The sequence below is a fragment of the Penicillium cataractarum genome (genome assembly GCF_028827025.1).
Source record: "Penicillium cataractarum strain IBT 29864 chromosome Unknown utg000005l, whole genome shotgun sequence".
NCBI lineage: Eukaryota > Fungi > Ascomycota > Eurotiomycetes > Eurotiales > Aspergillaceae > Penicillium > Penicillium cataractarum.
The window spans coordinates 5,115,082-5,133,809 of record NW_026622741.1 but is presented as its reverse complement, the minus strand read 5'-3'; the positions used below and the strand labels follow the sequence as shown (position 1 = coordinate 5,133,809).

The 18,728-nt window shown below is 52.0% G+C and overlaps 6 protein-coding genes across 6 annotated transcripts; 3 read left to right on the top strand and 3 right to left on the bottom strand.

Moving 5' to 3' along the window:
* Positions 1-453: 453 nt before the first annotated feature.
* On the top strand, positions 454-1,460 carry N7496_007561 (class I SAM-dependent methyltransferase; the record flags this gene model as incomplete). Its single annotated transcript, XM_056700490.1, has 3 exons — positions 454-526; positions 593-706; positions 766-1,460. The coding sequence occupies 3 exons, from the start codon at positions 454-456 to the stop codon at positions 1,458-1,460; spliced, it is 882 nt and encodes a 293-aa protein (XP_056555903.1).
* A 437-nt stretch (positions 1,461-1,897) lies between these two features.
* N7496_007560 (uncharacterized protein) lies at positions 1,898-2,713 on the top strand (the record flags this gene model as incomplete). The annotated part of the gene is made up of 1 exon (XM_056700489.1): positions 1,898-2,713. One exon carries the CDS (start codon positions 1,898-1,900, stop codon positions 2,711-2,713), a length of 816 nt encoding a protein of 271 aa, XP_056555902.1.
* A 275-nt stretch (positions 2,714-2,988) lies between these two features.
* N7496_007559 (putative ABC transporter) lies at positions 2,989-5,241 on the bottom strand (the record flags this gene model as incomplete). The annotated part of the gene is made up of 2 exons (XM_056700488.1): positions 2,989-4,466; positions 4,527-5,241. The coding sequence occupies 2 exons, from the start codon at positions 5,239-5,241 to the stop codon at positions 2,989-2,991; spliced, it is 2,193 nt and encodes a 730-aa protein (XP_056555901.1).
* A 709-nt stretch (positions 5,242-5,950) lies between these two features.
* Positions 5,951-7,648, top strand: N7496_007558 (acyl-CoA synthetase; the record flags this gene model as incomplete). Its single annotated transcript, XM_056700487.1, has 3 exons — positions 5,951-6,233; positions 6,295-7,427; positions 7,484-7,648. 3 exons carry the CDS (start codon positions 5,951-5,953, stop codon positions 7,646-7,648), a joined length of 1,581 nt encoding a protein of 526 aa, XP_056555900.1.
* Positions 7,649-7,877: 229 nt separating this feature from the next.
* N7496_007557 (uncharacterized protein) lies at positions 7,878-9,603 on the bottom strand (the record flags this gene model as incomplete). Its single annotated transcript, XM_056700486.1, has 5 exons — positions 7,878-8,474; positions 8,530-8,784; positions 8,853-9,250; positions 9,313-9,357; positions 9,414-9,603. 5 exons carry the CDS (start codon positions 9,601-9,603, stop codon positions 7,878-7,880), a joined length of 1,485 nt encoding a protein of 494 aa, XP_056555899.1.
* Positions 9,604-10,796: 1,193 nt separating this feature from the next.
* Positions 10,797-17,693, bottom strand: N7496_007556 (bifunctional carbamoylphosphate synthetase/aspartate transcarbamylase; the record flags this gene model as incomplete). The annotated part of the gene is made up of 3 exons (XM_056700485.1): positions 10,797-10,853; positions 10,911-16,897; positions 16,988-17,693. 3 exons carry the CDS (start codon positions 17,691-17,693, stop codon positions 10,797-10,799), a joined length of 6,750 nt encoding a protein of 2,249 aa, XP_056555898.1.
* Between the last annotated feature and the right edge of the window lie 1,035 nt (positions 17,694-18,728).

Here is an 18,728-nt window from a genome sequence, read left to right as displayed (position 1 = left end):
CAACAATGAGATGGATGTTTACCAATTCACTGGGCTTGATGACAGTAAGGCTCTCTTTTATAGTTACGACAAATGACTGGCTGGATTTCGAACCATCATATTATCTATCACCTATCAATTCAAAGGCCGAGTGGCGCCACACGGCCTCTCATTGGCCAAACACCTACACCTTCAAGATATGTCTCGGCTTTTGATGTCACTCTTGGAGCTTTGCTTGGTCTTGTTTGCTAAAATCTTGCTCACAATTAGGGTTCCTGAAAGTAAACTAAAGAGGATAATGCTGTACTGGAACGGCAGATTATAATCCACGCCCTGATAGAGCAATCGCCGAATCGGCCTTTGATCCGAACAGAAGACAAAGTCCCCGCTTTTCGGCAAGATCATGACTGGTTCTCGGCGGAATTTCACACTTCAATCAACTTGACTTTCTCTGCAACCTCTGAGATTGCAATCATGAGTTCTCTAACCTCGCAATGGGCCTGGTCTCTTTTTGAGCCCACCTTGATGCTAAAGTCAGCGATATATCGTATGTTGCCTATCCCTTGCTCGAGAAATGCGACCATTTTAATTCCAACGACTGACTCGAAACCAGATTATGTGAAAACTGTCTTCACAACTATAGCGAAGGGAGATATTCCCTTGTCCGCTAGCCAATGGCAGAAGATCCGTGGAACGGCATTCTCCTCCCTTTGGCTTGAATTTTCAGGTATGCCTGCATTTTCCACGCAACCAGCCTCTCATTTCATGTCTAATCCGCCATTCCAGCTCCCAAGCCACCTGGCACACCTCCATCTCTCTCAGCCGGACTGATTCCCCCAATCCTCTCCCAGGCAACGGGGGTCGTCTTGGAGGTAGGACCCGGAAGCGGCTCGCAGATGTCATCTCTAAAAGGTCCCCAAATAACAAAGATATACGGCGCTGAACCATGCATCGATCTCCACCAGAAGCTTCAATCACAAGCCAATGACCAGAATCTGCACGATAAGTATCAAATCCTGGCTGCAGGCGCAAGTACCGACCAAATAGTCAAAGAACTTCTTCGTGGTGGATTTATTACTTCCTGGGAAGAAGGCGATTCTCTTTTTGACACTATCATCTGTGTTCGGGCTCTATGCAGCATTTCGGATCCTGAAACTGCGGCATCTGAGCTCTATAAGCTTCTTCGTCCAGGTGGTCGCATGCTGATTTGCGAACATGTGGCAAATCCGTGGACAAAGCCTAAAGGAAGCATTTTGGCCCGAGTCTTCCAGCAAGTATATATGGTCTGTGGCTGGGCATTTTTCATTGGTGATTGTCGATTGAATCAGGATACAGCCCAGATTCTGGTGAAGGCTGCGGAGGAGGATGGAGGCTGGGCCGAGAACAATCTTGAGATGGCTGCCTCGTTTTCGACGTTCCCGTACTTGCACGGTGTGCTTGTCAAGAGAAGTGGAACTGGAGTTCTTAATCTACGGGATTAATGTGATTTATCAACTAATTCTTGGGTATAAGGCGAATTTCTGCCAAAATCCTCGTCTTATTGGCCATGCTTTGAGGGATCAACCTAGTATAATGCCTAAGTTATCGAGGATCACGAGTAGAAAAATATTTCAGATATCATGACTGAAGAAGACCTAAGCTATATCTTTGCTCTGGTATTTACATATACTGTGAATTTGGTCTCCCACTATACAAGCAAATGCCGAATGCGTCCTGATTGTGTGATTTCAAATCCCGAGCGGAAAGAAACCGTCATTCTTCGAATACTCTAGACTCGGAGGCTGCGGGTCATAAAATGTCAGCGAAGAATACGAATAATAAATAGCGCTTGTCAAGGCACATAGTGCTATGCTCCCATATAATTTCGTCTTCATCCGAACATCTACCTCTTAACCCCCAGAAATCAGGGCTACATACGATGGCAAATCCCGCCATCCAAGCAGAACTGGTCTTCTACCAGGCACCCCAGGATGGCACATCTCCATACAACTACGTCGAGGAACCGCCAGCTGGAGAACCATGGCGCAATTATTCCAGCGACGTTCGCACAGTTCCCATCAACGACATCCGAGGAAACGAAGATCACTTCACCCTCGACCAAGACGCATTTCAAGTCTTGAAGAACATCACATCTTCAGCCACATACGAGACCTTTAATTCCGACGAAGCCATTCGGGAGATTTACTACCCCGAGGTGGAGCGACTGCTACTTGAATCCGTTCCCGGTGCTCACACTATCATCTTTTTCGATCATACTATACGTCGCGCGAACCCCAACGCCCCGCGTCAACCAGTTAATCAGGTCCACGCAGACCAAACTGAATGGTCTGCTCAATCGCGAGTACGAAAGCATGTATCGGATCCGGAGTTAGCGCAGAAGTATCTGAGTGAACGCTATCGTATCATCAATGTCTGGCGACCTATTAACGGGGTAGTTGAATCTTCGCCCTTGGCATTTGCCTCTGCAACCTCGACCGAGGACGAAGAATTTGTTACCATTCAACACCGGTATCCAACCTTCAATGGGGAAATTATGGGCGTCAAATACAACTCCAAGACAGAGTGGAAATATTGCGCTGGTGTGGATGATACCGAGAGGATTCTTCTCAAATGTTTTGATAGCCAGGATGGAGTGGCCAAGCGTGCGGCACATACGGCATTCATTGATCCTAATACCCCTGCCGACGCGAAACCGCGGGAAAGCATCGAGGTCAGGGCATTGGTGTTTGGGTAATTGCTTGGAAGTCATTCATGGAGGCCCAATATGAAGAGAGGATCTTATAAGTGGCACGCCAAAAAAGTCAGCTTGCAGGAGAGACTGGGCCTTGGGCGTATAAACAGCTCCTGCTTTACTCCCTGTAATTTAACTAGATTTCAAAAGAGCGGTAGTTAAAGCGTATCTAGCTAGACTTTTCGAAAAGGTGATATGGGGATTCCACTATGTTACATTGAGATTCTATCATATAAATCTAGAGCCCAACCTTAAAGTAGCTATACATCAGAAATGCTCTATATCGTGTAATATCCAAACCTCTCGTAATCGTCGTTGGCGATATTCTCCGGCTTTCGATTCATGGTAGTCTTCTGGCTCTTTTCTGAGAATCGTTCAGCTGGGGACCACACCAAATCCCAAACTTTGGGGTCACTCAAAACACTGGAACTCTTGAGCATGCCGGCACGGAAATCGACAGGTTCAGCGCCTTCGCCTAGTTCCGACGGTAGGCGCATATAATATCGCACACTGTCGGGGATTTCCTCCTTCACGTGGCTGATCAAAACCAAGGCCTGGTCCTCCGATAGACCGCGGTGTCGTAATTGGATGCCACGGGGAAGAGCCGAGCCGGGAAGGGCCTCTCCCTTGTCGATAAACTGTAAGCACTTATCGCGCTGTGAGGCTGTCAAGCCCGAGAAGGGTTCGTCAAGGATGACAATGTCCGGTTTGTGGATCATCGCACGCAAGAACAACACGATTCGTTGCTGTGCCGTGCTCAGCTCACCAAACTTGACGTTGTCGGCGTAGTCAACCTGGTATTCCAAGGGCATATAGAAACTCGTGGCAGGCTTCTTCTTTGGCTTTGTTCCTTCCGGTTCGAGTCTTGGGAACATCTTATCTAGAGAAACCAGCGGTGCTTCTTCATGGGATGCGTTGGGGTCAAGCTCAGCCTTAAACGCACGAAGGGCAGCGCTCACATCGAGATCTTTCTCGTGATCCAAATTGGGCTTTGACAGGAAAGTCTCCGCAAAGGCCGACTCCAGAGCCTGGCGGATTGTCAACTGGCGCGGGAAGAAGGCATGAATCTCAGGTGATGAATGACCCATGCGAGACTGAAGTTCAAAAATGGAGATTCCGGGCTTGCCCGCCTCGGGAAGACGAGAGCGACCGAACATTTTAATAGGCTGTGAGTATGCTTGTGGATGGTCCGACGTGATCAAGGACAGCAGCGTCGTCTTCCCGGAACCGTTGGCACCAAGAATTGCCCAACGTTGCCCTCGGCGCACCCGCCAGTGAAGGCCATCCTTGATCTCGTCGTCCACTTTCTGTTTCCAGTCACCCAGCACGACCTTGTCGCCGTACTGGACACGAACCCCATCCAATTCAATGAGAGCCTCTCCGCCCAAAAATGTTGCGCCTTGTTTGGAAGACTTTTTGGTCTGGTTCAACGCAAAGTCCTGGAGTAATTGCTCGTCGAGATTCCCAGATTCCATGTGGGCGCGGAATTCAAGTAATTTGTCTCTTTTTTCAGTGTCCTTGGGAATTCTGTATCCTTTTACGGGCATCGTCTGCCAAGCTTCAAGAGTCGCATGAATGTCCGACTTTGTCCCTTGTTGAAGGACCTGGTGATTATTGCCCACCATGATTATATGGGAAATCCAGTCTGGCACGCGATCCTGAGGGCGAAGTGCTAGCACCAGCCGGGGTGATTGTTTCTCTGCCAGTCGGTGAAGCAGGTTTGAGATACTTCGGGCAGTGGCCGGGTCCAATCCCACTAAAATAAAAAGATTAGTATTAATACAAAGTCACCATGTGAAACTGCGTGGCAGCTTACTGAATGGCTCATCTAGGAGCAACAGTTCCGGCTTCTCCAGCAGGGCCTTGGCAATACGTGCCCGTCTCGTTTGTCCGTTACTCAGATTTGCGACTGGCATGTTAAGCAGCGATTCGAGGTGCAGATCAGTGACGACTTCCTGCAGCAACTGCTCATCCTTCAAGGTGCCATTTTCTTCTCCCTCTGGGGGATTCAACGATGTCTGTCCCCGTAGGAACTGCTCCACCGTCCAATCGGTCTCCTCGCGAAGACTCTCATAGCGCGCACTCAGATATGCGCCGCGAGTGCCTCCAATGGCACCGGAGCCTTCACCGCTGAACCCAATGTATTGAATCGCATTCCCAATAATGCGCAGCTTGGGGTCCTTCGCAGCAATTTCATCGGAGAGGAGGTAGGGATATGATCGGGCGGTGGGAGGAATTGAGATGTGCTGGCCACGGAAAATGTCGAGTAGATCCGTTCGCCCGGAAGGTCCAATGACGGCCCAATGCTGCAGGGAGGTTTCATTCTGCGGAGAGGTTACCACGTCGGAGGGCAGAGTGAAGTTCAGGTTCGGGTACAGAGGGAGGTTGGTCGCGGCATTGTCTTCGGTCGGGTATTGCTTGTAGAAGGTACCATTGTCGATACGAATAAGCGGTGCTGAAGACTTGAAGCGCACAACGCGAAAGCCAGCAGGCCGTAGTAGGCGAGCCCTCAGGCTTGTTCGAAGCAGCATGGTCGCAGATGGGAAAATGTCCCAACTTTGAGTCAACGAGCTTCGAAGCTTCAAAAGCCTTCCGTCATCGGAGATCCGGGGTTAAGAGTGGTCACGTGCCGTCTCACAGTGCCATTTTCTTGTATGAAAAGGATCAGTCGTTAGCACTAATGAAATGAATTTTACTAATATTATAAATGCAAAAGAGAAGCATCATACCAGAAGAAGGTATCTTTGCTTGACATAGAGCTGGAAAGTCAAATCTCAGGTCCAATCCATTGACAGACACGCTTTAAGTCCTGAACCTAGTATATCCAGTTCAAACTAAGCAGAATAGATACTTCTCTGAGGGATAGAAATTCCAATTAAAACCGAATTGAAACTGCAATAAGTAATGCGATTATGATAATTCAACCAAATCTCTTCAAACCCAACACTTTCCAACCCAGTCTCATCGGTGCTACTCGTGGCCGATCGGAGTCTACAACTGCACGCCGATAGACTCCACCTCGGCCCCTCGCCGCATTAGACCGGCTAAATTCATCGGATTCCGATCGCCTAACCCCCCTGGCGATTTTCTTTCCAAGACCAAATCTCGGGTCTGAATAGTTCTTCTTGAAAAAATCACATGCTGTCGCGTTGATTTCGGGTTAGTTCGCGCTCAATTGGCCATATCGATCTCGTCTTCCTTATCATACCCTCTTTCCGCGCCCGAATACTTCGCCCCGCAATGCCTATCCCTTCACTGCCACTCTTCGTGGCGGCGCAACAGAGTGCCAAAGAGGACCCAAAGAAGATTGCAGTAATTGATGTGACAAAGAAGGAGTCGTTCACTTTCACACAACTCCTTGAAGATGCGGCTGCCCTGAGGAAGCATATCATTGAAACCCTAGGATCGACGTCATCGGGGGATCTCAATGAGCAGCGAGTGGCATATCTGTGTCCTGCTGGATATGACTACGTTGTCACAAGCTGGGCTATCTGGGCTGCAGGGGGAGTGTGTGTACCACTATGTAAGAGAGACAGAATACACCAACCGGAGAAGCTCATCAAATACTAATGACAACTAAATAGGCACATCCCACCCCGTCAAGGAGCTACTCTACACCATTGGAGACTCCGATCCCTCTCTAATTATCATACATCCCGCTTTCGAGAAAGTTGCACCAGCTCTTCGTGAAGCAGTGCCCACCGAAATCCCATTCATCGGCCTCGACCCCTTCACGCGCAATGAAAACCCCTCCCTCCCTTCTTTCTCTCCGTCATTCCCACTCGACAGGAGAGCCTTGATGATCTACACAAGTGGCACCACTTCAAACCCCAAGGGCTGCGTGACGACACACGAGAATATTACATTCCAAGCTAGCTGTCTCGTCAAGGCATGGGAATATAGACCCTCCGACCACTTAATCCACGTCCTTCCTCTTCACCACGTTCACGGTATCATCAACGGACTCACGGCCAGTCTTTTGAGTGGTGTTACAGTCGAAATGCACCCCAAGTTTGACCCGAAAGTCATTTGGGAACGCTGGCAGGACTGCGGCTCTTCAACCATGTTCATGGCAGTGCCAACCATATACTCACGCTTGAACGATTACTTTGACTCCCACATTCGCGGAACCGAGAGCGAGAGCTCCGCCCGAGCCGGTGCCAAAGCCTTGCGCCTAGTTGTCAGTGGATCAGCTGCACTTCCAACCCCGATCAAAGCCAAATTCGCCGAAATCACAGGCCAAGTCTTGCTAGAGCGCTACGGAATGACGGAGATTGGCATGGGTATAAGCTGTGGACTGGAAGTGGAGAAACGCATCGATGGCAGTGTTGGCTGGCCTTTGCCCGGTGTGGAAGTCCGTCTCACAGAAAAGGAGACTGGTCGAATCATCGATGCGGTCGACGAGGATGGAATGATTGAGATCAAGGGGAAGAACGTCTTCCATGAATATTGGAGGAGACCTGAAGCCACCGCCTCGGAGTTCACAGCAGATGGATGGTTCAAGACTGGTGATTGCGCCATCCGTGATTCAACCGGGGCATACTTTATTCAAGGCCGCGCCAGCGTGGATATTATCAAATCTGGAGGTTACAAAATTTCTGCCTTGCAGGTTGAGCGAGTCATGCTGGCCTTGAACCAGATTCAAGAAGTAGCTGTTGTTGGGTTGAAAGACATTGAATGGGGAGAACGAGTGGCCGCAGTGGTGAAATTCCGCGAGGTGAGTTCCAATCCTTTCTTGACCACAGGATGCCCATGCTAATATACATGCTATAGGGCGCCGAAATAGAGTTACCGGCTCTTCGTGCTGAGCTTAAGAAGGAGTTGGCGGCTTACAAAGTGCCTTCTGTTCTGAAACCCGTGGATAATATAGAGCGTAATGCTATGGGGAAGGTAAACAAAAAGGTTCTGGTTCAAAAGTACTGGCCGGACAAAGCTTGATCCTTGTATGGTATGATGAAGAGGCTACTTTCCCAATGTATAGACAGATAAACGAAATAGAATTGAACAACATTGTCATAATAGACACAATAAGACTTCCTTACATTCACACTTGAAGGTTTCTAGTCAAGAGGTAGTTGACACCATAGCATGGATTCAAGCGTATACTAGAGTCTTTCATTACACAACTTCAAGTATATGACCAGGCCGCTCGTTGTCATACCTCTATTCAGGTCTGGAATACCCAGCGAGGGTCACGGTCACCAAGGAACTCTCCTTCCGCATCTCCAACATCACCCATCAAGGGGCGAAGTCCCTTCTGCTCTCTTTCCACTGCCTTTTTAGCATTCGCCCGTCTAAGAACCCACCAGGTCACCGCAACGATGATAATATTAGCCACCAAGTACCCAAGAGCAAAACCATGTCCCAAGAAGAATCTGGGGCTCGTCTCAGTCCGATACAGCTGGGTCCCAAGTACTGCGCCGAGATTGCCAATGGAGATTTGAAGGGCATTGGCAATGCACCGCTTAGTCTGTCCCGAGACATTATTTGCTGGCCATGATAGCACGATAGCAACGGCAGGATAGATTCCGGCGGCGGCGAAGATTGTTCCCACATAGCTTACTCCTGCTCGGTGTGACGAGAGCAGGATAATGTAACCAATACTGGCTAGAGTAGATGAACCCATGATGAAGGGGGCTCGTCGTTGTGTTTTCTCAGAGAGAATGGCGACGCCGACGGTCATCATAGTTGCGATAGCGTAAGGCGGTACAGTCAGCAGCTGAGCTTCCGCCGCACTGTAACCAAGTTCTTTGATGATTGTTGGCTGCATCGGGGTCAATTTCCTGGTGGCAGATATTAATGATCAGGCGGGAACATACCAGGAACAGAGAAAGGGTGTATAGTGGCAGGCTCAACGAGTGGAAACCGAGGCCATATAGCCACACCTTTGGGTCTTTGAACGCATCGAGGACTGCTGACCACGAAAAGGTCTCATCACGAGTCGAGTCATTGTCGTTCTTCAGACGGAATTGTATGTATTCTCGCTCTTCCTTGGTCAGGAACTTGGCTGTCGCAGGATAATTGTGGACCCAGAAGTATGCAATAACAGACACAACGATGGTCAAAAGTCCTTCCTAAATAGAAGCATACGTCAGTCAATGATCAATTATCCAGAAAATTGCTACCCAGTGATAACACTTACCAAGATAAAGATCCATCGCCATCCATTGTATCCACCGACACCTTTCATGTGCGCGATACCCCATGCAAGTATACCGCCAAAGGCACCAGCCAACGAGGCTGCCGAGAAAAACAGAGCAACCCGATAATGCTGCTCATTGCGCTTATACCACATGGAAAGATAAAACACCACGCCAGGGAAAAGACCGCTTTCGGCAACACCAAGGAAGAACCGAGAGGCTAGAAAGCCGGGGTAGTTCTGAACCACTCCTAAGAGGGTTGCGACGACACCCCATACCAGCGTGAGAGTCGGTAGCCAGATGCTCGGTCTACTCAACTTTAAGACCGTATTTGCTGGCACTTCAAATAAGACGTATCCGATAAAGTATAGGGTAAGACCGGTCAAGTATTGATCACCGGCTGTGTTACATCAGGCCTGGTTAGCTGTAGATATGATATAATCGCGCTAGGTTGCTGCATACTCATTTTGATATCGTCCGTCATTCCTTCCAACCGGGCATTGCCAACTAAGCAGCTGGTCAGTGTCGGTCTATTCTGTATTTTTCATAAGGATCAAACAAACCATTGCTACGATCCAAAAAGGACAATAGATAAAGAAGCGTCAAGGGCGGAAGCAAACGAAAATCCAGCTTTCGAAGCAGCGATTTCTCATTGATACCCGCAAATTCAGCGATACTACTAGAGGAAGGCGACGCCCCACCATCCCCAGGCGTCACATCAGTGCTGGTTTCCTTCTTTTCGGCAATAGACATGGCGATGTCGAAAAAACGTGAAACCTGGGGATAAGAATGTAGTATCCACAAATGGAGCTGAAGGGGAACTGCAGCATTCTTGTAAGATATAAATGTGCAAGGACAATACTGTAGATTAGTTTTTACGAAGCACATCATTCGCCGCGTGCTTCGCGCGATATGCCACGCGAGAATTCATACGAAGAGTCCTTGATCACCACCAAGACAGCTCTGGCAAAGGGATGTCGAGTTACATCATGCTAAGACACTTAACACCCGGCCGAGAAATACACGCGGGAAACGGGGCAAATAAAAATGTGTAGAGGCCTCTAGTAGAATTATCATTGGCTCATGAAAGTGCAAAGTTGATGAGCAACGAAGCGCCGTGATGACACCATCAACGGGTCCTCCAGTGAGGAAGGATGATAACTGCCTTTATTGTCAGGGACTTTTCTAGTGGGTCTTGGTGGGTCCACAGGAAATAGAGGTGGTCTGTACCCCATACTCGTAGATAATAACGTGAGATTTATTGACTTGGATCTATCTATCAAACTGTGACTTCAGATAAACTGTCATTCTAAGCAGTGTCAGGTAGACTCATATAGACCTAAAGGTGGTTGGCTGGCATTGACCTTCGTATTGCGACCGACGCAAACATCCTCAACTACAAGTTCAAATAAAATTTTTCAAAATCAGAGAAGAAAAAGTAATAGAAGAAATTGTCATTTCAAAATCAATGCCAATGCAAAGAGAAAAGGGAGAAAGTGGTATAGAAAAGATGCTCCGATGATGAACCCCAGTGACCCAAAGAATGACCCAAACCCAAAAAACCCAAAAAGAACGCCAAGAAAACCACCCAAAAAACACACACAACACACACGCCACACAAATGACACAAAACATAGACATAACACATAACACATAACACGTCACACATAACGTAAATCACTGATAAACCACCTAATATACAGACATACACAGCACGGGGTCATCATCGAATTCATGAAACGGAGATTGTCTAATCTATACAACTCAACGTTCTATCGAGGCAGCTGCACCTACGAAGATATCCAGACAGAACGCGCAGAAACTTTTGAAAGCAGAACAGGAAACAATGGAAGACATGTCTTGCGTGATAGAAAATCGAATGGCGCGCTTTTTTGGTTTTCCCGGTCTCAGAGGGGAATATAATATAAAGGCGTATGCGAAAAGATTTAGGGAGCCAAGACCAGGGCCAGCAGCGCCATGCGGCAGTACAAGCCATATCTCATCTGCAATCCAACTGTCAGCGTGTCTTCGGCAATAGAAGGGAGGGGATCGTATCGTACCTGGCGGAAGTAAGCAGCCCGCTGATCGAAATCGACCTCCTCGGCGATCTCAGCGTTGCGAGGCAGAGGGTGCAGGACAACCATGTGGCTCTTAGCGTGCTTGAGGAGAGCGTTGTCGATGATGAAGCTGTTCTTCAGACGCTCGTACTGGGCGAGGTCGGTGAAGCGCTCCTTCTGCACACGGGTGGAGTACAGAATGTCGGAGCGAGCAACAATCTCGGGGGTCAGCTCCTCGGACTCGCAGACCAGCTGGCCAGAGGCCACAAGCTGCTGCCGGACCTCCTCGGGCAGAGCCAGCTCCTTGGGGCAGACAAGCTGCACACGGACGTCGTAGAACTGGAGCAGCTTGATCAGGGAGTGAACGGGGCGGCCGTACTTGAGGTCACCAGTGAAGGTGATGGTCAAGCCAGTGACAGTGCCCAGCTCCTCACGGATGGTGAACAGGTCCAGGAAGGCCTGGGTGGGGTGCTCGAGGGAGCCGTTGCCACCGTTGATGATGGGCACCTGGGAGAACTTGGCAGCGACCTCAGTGCTGCTGGGCTCGGGGTGGCGGAGGACCACGGCATCAGCGTAGCAGCCGAGAGTACGGAGGGTGTCCTGGAGAGTCTCGCCCTTCTGGGTGGAAGAGTGCTCGGTCGCAATGGGAATGGTGCGACCACCCAGACGCTGCATAGCGGCATCGAAAGAGGCCGAGGTGCGAGTAGAGGGCTCGTAGAAGAGGGTAGCCAGGACACGGCCCTTGAGGATGTCAAGGACACCGTGGCGCTGAACACCCAGGCGCATCTCCTGAGCCACAGTGAAGAGCAGGTGCAGGTCCGAGCGAGTGAACTGGTTCACGGACAGAACGTGCTTGCCGCGGAAGGTAGAGCGCGAGAGCATCTCATACAGAGGGGAGGAAACCTGCGAGGACTGGGGGTACAGAGGAGGTCCAAGCTCTCCAACAGCGGGGACAGCAGCATCCAGAGCACGAGCGCGAGCGTGGCGGCTGGGGGTGGTCTGGCGGTCCAAAGCACTCTCAGGGCGGACCATGGGAGTGGTGGGCTTGTGCACAGGAGAGGAAGGGATGATCCGGTGAGAGGACATGTCGATACCCTTGACAGCATCCTTGGAGAGCGCACCATCGAGGCAAGAAGTCTTACCCTGGAAGACAACGCGCTGGACGGAGCCACGCATCATCTTGCCGTTGAAGGGAGACCAGGTGCCGTTGGGGCTCTGGAACAGGTAAGGACGGTCAATCTCGATCTCAAGCGAGGAGTCGGCCTGGTCGTGCAGCTCGAAGATCTTCTTGGGGTTGTCGTGGAGACGAGCAGTGATGTCCTCAACAGTCAGACGACCGTCGGCGACAGCGGTGAAGAGCAGGGGAAGAGACTCAGCGATGCCGACCTCGGGAGAGGCCTCCTTGCCAGCAAGCTGGTAGGGGATGCTGCCAATGGAGAAGACATCAATGGTGCTCAGGTGCTCCCACAGAGCCTTCTGGTCCTCGGCGGTGGGCAGGGAGTTGCAGGCAGGGAAGTCATCCTGGGACAGGAACAGGGAGAAGATGGAGACATCGCAGGTCACCTTCAAGCCCTTTTCCTTGCTCAGAGCAATGAGGTTGATGTCCTCCTTGGAGGTCACGCTCATGACGTGGATGTTGCGGCTGTGGAGGCTGGCCAGGAGAAGGATCGAGGCCAGATCAGTGCCCTTGGCATCGGTGATCAGAGGCTTGCTGGAGGGCCAGACTCCGAAGTGGTTGGTCACGGTAGCCACCTTGTTGATGTTGCCAGACAGGTGGTTGAAGGGGATGAACAGGGAACCAACCTCACCAGTGACCTGACCGATCTGGTCAGAGTTGTCGGCAGTGGCAGCAACGGACAGGTTGAAGTCACAGTACGACTGGTCCTGGGCGTTCTGCTGGACGATCTTCAGGTCGCTGGCCTCGGTGATGGAGCCCTCGACACCGACGGGCATGACGCGGACCATGCTGAAACCAGCGGCGATCGAGGCCTTGGTGGCAGTCTCGAAGTCCTTGGAGCCAAGAGTGGCAAGGCCGGGAACAAAGGCAGCAATGTTGATCAGGCCGGGGAGGACAACAGTACGGTGGCTGGTCTGGAAGTCCGAGGTCTGGATGTTCAGAGGGTAGTGACGAGCGATGGCCTCAATCAGGATCTTGGCGTTCTTGACGTTGGTGACCAGAGGAGTCTGGTAGTCCACAGCCATACGACGAGTGCGGTAACCCTTGGACATGTAGTTGGCCGGGCGGCGGAAGCGGTTGCTGGACGGCAAGTTGATGTACAGGTCGATCAGGTTGTTGGACAAGTGCTGGGTCAGAGAGTACTCAGACTTGATGTCGTCCTCCTCGCCGGCCAGGAGCTCGAGGTACTTGACGGGAACACCGTTCTCCTTCAAGAAGTCGGCAGTACCAGCAGTGGCGAACAGGTTGTAGTCGAGCTGGTGCAGCTTCTGAATAGAAGGCAGCATCTCCATCTTCTCCTTGTAGGAACCAATGGAGAACAGGATGTTGCGCTTGGGCAGACGGAAGCCAGTGGAGAGCAGAGCCTTCAGGTAGGCCTCGTACTTGTCGCGACCGAAAGAAGCAACCTCACCAGTGGAGGCCATCTCGACACCGAGGACGGGATCAGCACCGGACAGACGGGAGAAGGAGAACTGAGGGACCTTGACACCGACGTAGTCCTTGGGGACGGTGATGGGAGGGTACTCCTGGAAGGGAATGTTGATCATCGCCTTGGTGGCCATCTCGATCAGGTCGACACCCATGACCTTGGAGACGAAGGGGAACGAGCGAGAAGCACGAACGTTGCACTCAATGACCTTGATGTCGTTGTCCTTGGCAATGAACTGGATGTTGTAAGGACCAGTGACGTTCAGAGCATTACCGATCTTGCGGGTCGCCTCCTCAATGCGACGGACAGTCTCAGCGCTCAGATCCTGGGGAGGCAGGATGAGGGTGGCGTCACCAGAGTGAACACCGGCGTTCTCAACGTGCTCGGAGATGAAGTGGCCGACCATAACACCGTTGCGGGCGACGGCATCCATCTCAATCTCCTTGGCGTTCTCAATGTACTTGGTGATGACAACGGGGTGCTCACGGGAGACGTCAGCGGCCTGGTTCAGGTAGTTGGCCAGGTCGTGCTCGGAGTAGACAGTGTTCATGGCAGCGCCAGAGAGCACGTAAGAGGGACGGACCAACACAGGGTAGCCGACCTTGTCACAGAACGAGCGGGCCTCCTCAATGCTGGTCAGCTCCTTCCAAGCGGGCTGATCAACACCGATGCGGTCAAGCATGCGAGAGAACTTGTAACGGTTCTCAGCGCTGTCAATCATCTCGGGGGAGGTACCAAGGATGTTGACGTTGAGGCGGTGCAAGGGCAGAGCGATGTTGTTGGGGGTCTGACCACCCATGGAGATGACCACACCGCTCGAGGTCTCGAGCTGGTAGATATCCAGGACGGTCTCGAGGTTGATGTTCTCGAAGTACAGGCGATCAGCCTCGTCGTAATCGGTACTGACGGTCTCAGGGTTATAGTTAACCATGATGGTCTTGTGGCCCTGCTCGCGGAGAGTACGGATGGTGCGCACAGAACACCAATCGAACTCTACAGAAGAACCGATACGGTAGACACCAGAGCCCAGAACCATGATACCATGGTCGTCGAACTTGAGATCGTGCTCGGAGGCATTGTAAGTGAGGTACAGATAGTTGGTCACGGCCGGGAACTCGGCGGCAACGGTATCGATCTGCTTGACGATGGGGGTGATGCCGGCCTCAACACGCATGCGGCGCACAGCAAGCTCGTTGGAGCTCAGGAACTTAGCGAGCTGTCGGTCGGAGAAACCGAGCTGCTTAGCCTGGCGGATCATGTTGATGGGCACAGTGGTGGCGTTGAAGGTGGACATGGACTTGCCGAAGTCGCTCAGGCCCTTCAGACGGCTCAGGAACCACTTGTCAATGCTGGTCAGCTTCCAGATATCGTCAACGCTATAGCCGGCAGCCATGGCGTTGGCGATAGCGAACAGACGCTGATCGGAAGGAGTCTGAAGCTCGGCCTCGATGGACATAAGGGCGTTGGTCTCGTTGAAGCCCAGGTTGTGGAAGTCAACGGACCGGATGGCCTTTTGAATAGCCTCCTCAAAGGTACGACCGATACTCATGACCTCACCAACAGACTTCATGGAGGAGCCGAGCTGAGTGGAGACACGAGTGAACTTCTTCAGATCCCAGCGAGGAATCTTGACCACGCAGTAATCAAGCGAGGGCTCGAAGCAGGCGCAAGTGGACTTGGTGACGGAGTTCTTGATCTCGTTCAGGGGGATACCCAGACCCAACTTGGCAGCAATGAAAGCGAGAGGGTAACCGGTAGCCTTGGAGGCCAGGGCCGAAGAACGGGACAGACGGGCGTTGACCTCGATAATGCAGTACTCCTTGGAGAAGGGGTTCAAAGCGTACTGGATGTTACACTCACCGACAACACCAAGGTGACGAATGACATTAACGGCGGTCGTCCGGAGCATGTTGTAGTCCTCGTCAGAGAGGGTCTGGGAAGGAGCAACGACAATAGAGTCACCGGTGTGGATACCGAGGGGATCGAAGTTCTCCATGTTGCATACAGTGATACAGTTATCCTGAGCATCACGGACAACCTCGTACTCGATCTCCTTCCAGCCCTTCATACTGCGCTCAATCAGGACCTGAGGGCTGACGGCCAGAGCCTTGGTGCAGAGCTCCTTGAGCTCATCCATGTTGTTGGCGAAACCACTGCCAAGACCACCCAGAGCATAGGCAGCACGAACAATGACGGGGAAGCCAATGTCCTGAACGACACGCAAGGACTCCTCGAGAGTGGAAGCAGAGGCAGACTTGGCACACTTCTCGTTGATCGAGTCCATGCTGCGAGCGAAGAGCTCACGGTCCTCGGTGGTGATGATGGTATCAATGGGGGTACCCAGGACCTTGACACCGAGGGCCTCGAACTCGTCCTTGAGCTGAATACCGACCTGAAGGGCGGTCTGGCCACCGAAGGTGACGTAAATGGCATCGGGACGCTCGTGCTTGATGACCTTGCGAACAAAGTCGGCGTTCACAGGAAGGAAGTAGACCTTGTCAGCCAGACCCTTGGAGGTCTGGATGGTGGCAATGTTGGGGTTGATCAGGATGGTGTAGATACCTTCCTCCTTGAGCGCCTTGATGGCCTGACTACCAGAGTAATCGAACTCACCAGCCTGGCCAATGCTCAGACCACCACTGCCGAGGACGAGAACCTTCTTGACGTGCACCCGAGGGGCGGCCTTGATGTTCTCGGCCTTGACACCGCCGGGGAATTCGACGGGCTTGGTCAGAGCCTCGGGGGAGGCGAGAGTGTTCATGATGGTCTTGATGAAGACATCGAACAGATACTCGGTATCACGAGGACCCGGGGTGCTCTCGGGGTGGAACTGAACACTGAAGAAGGGGCGGGTGGTGTGGCGGATACCCTCGTTGCTGCCATCGTTGGCGTTGACGAAGAGCTCCTCCCAGCCGTCCTGAAGGCTGGAAGCATCCACAGCGAAACCGTGGTTCTGGGAGGTGATGTGACACTTGCCAGAGAGCATGCTAGTGCAAGGAATGTTGTGGCCACGGTTACCGAACAGCATCTTGGAGGTGGTAGCGCCGACGGAGCGAGCAATCAGCTGGTGACCGAGACAGATACCAAAGACTGGTGTCCGGGCATCCTTGAGAGTCTTGGTCAAGTTGTTGATGGTGGTGGTTAGGGTCGCGGGGTCACCAGGACCGTTGGAGACGAACAGACCGTCGTAGTCCTTGCCGGCCAGGGTGGGGAAGTCGTAGTCCCAGGGGACGACCATGACCTCGACGCCACGGGTGAGGAGGCAGCGGAGCTGGTTATATTTCATACCAACGTCCAAGCACAGAACCCGAACGGGGCGGCCCGAAGGGTGTTTGAGGGCAACATCGGCGGGGGGAGTGTAGAGCTTGGGCTCACGGATGGAGACTGTGAAAGATCTACTGTTAGAATCCTCGATTCCGTTTCATCATATGTCCCTTTTCTTTCAAAGGGTCTAAATTCGGATGGTTCACTCACCCTCAGCAACGAGGTTCTTCTTGTTAGGATCCACCCACTCAGTCTGCTCAAAGTGCGACTTCCAGTCCTCGCCGAGGACACCGTCAGCGATGCCATTAGCCTCGCCGGCCTTCTGGAGCAGCATGCGACCAAGCATGCTACCCTTCTGACGAATACGCTTGGTCAGCGCACGGGTGTCAACGCCGTGCATGGCAGGGACACCCTGCTCCTTGAGCCAGTCACCCAGGGAGGACTTGGCCAGGAAGTGGGAGAAGTCCTCGCCGGCGTAGGTTGCCACCACCAACGCAGCGACGTGGATCTGGTTCGACTCAAAGTATGTGGGGAGCTTGAGTAGATCGTCAATCTGCTCCCGCGAGGGCACACCGTAGTTACCCACGAGCGGGAAAGTGATGACCAAGATCTGGCCGCGGTATGAGGGGTCGGTGATGGACTCGGGGTATCCAACCATACCCGTCTGGAAGACCAATTCACCGGCCACACTCTTCTCCGCACCAAAGTTGTAACCCTGGTAGACGGTGCCATCCTCGAGCTCGAGGGCGACGAGCCGGTCAGTGCCACCCCGGACGGGGATGGAGGCGGGGGTAATCACGGCGCCACTAGTAGCATCCATTGTGGGCAGGTCCTTCTTGTTTGTGTAGGCCACTGCACCGCCAGAGGTTGGGCTGGTAGGCAAGACTGGTTCCTCGATGGAAGCAGGCTGGGACATCGCAATTGGCGAGGAGAAAAAAAATGAGGGGACAAGTCCTCTCGGGGACGAATCTGAGCGAGTGCAGGTCACTCAATCACAGCATCCACCAGAAAGACTTTTTTTCGACAATTCTTCTTTTCTGGGGGAAGTTGTTTCAGAATTGTGAATTTTTAGGAGGTATGAGAGGAGGGGAGGGGGGTATAGAGAAGATAGCAGCTGCAAGAGCTGGGGAATGAAGAAGGAAGAAGAAGAATGAGTCGGCTGGCAGAATAAAATTTTCGTGGCCGAAGCGGAGGGCCCACCGTGGACCGCTTTCGGTGGTTGGAGGCGCTCTTCACCGCCTCAGAATTTTCCATTATGACGAAGATCGTGTGGGCGAACGAACCGATTTGGCGAGGGGTTGGGGACCAGAGAAGCATTGACTCATCGCGTTAGCTAAAAATTGGGTGATTCTGGTCATTGGATGCTCTAATAGCTGAGAATATAGACTAACTACTGGACTCTTGTCTACCCCTCATAGCTCTCTCTTTTTTTTCTTCCGATCAAACCGCCTAATTTATCGCCCTGCAGAGTGCAGGCGGTGAGGACCGATAAGGCAGATCGGTGCAGAGTTTGGTTCCAGGATTTGCACTGCATATATACTGTAGGCTACTATGGGAGTATCGAAGTATTTAAATCGCTCAGTCACACAGATACTTTAATTACCTACAGAAATAAACAGCCATACCATCATACCAGCCGTATCAACAAACTCTATACAAAAGCCAATCTCCCCCGTCTGTGCGCTCCTCACCAGTGATAACCAGCGAGCTCGATAGCCACAATCCAGAAATGGGAGGAATGTGTGGTCAGCTGAGACGTACAATGACGACAGGGCCAGCCTTCTGGTGACCCTCGCGCGACGGTAGTTGCGCTTAGTGCGACTACAATACTGTATGAGACTAAGTAGACTAACCAGACCGAGTAAGACTGGCGAGAAGCCCGATTGCTCTCGTCGATCGGCGTGAAGCTCGACCACTGCCCGTGTGGCCGTGGGCGTGTGATTAATCGCGC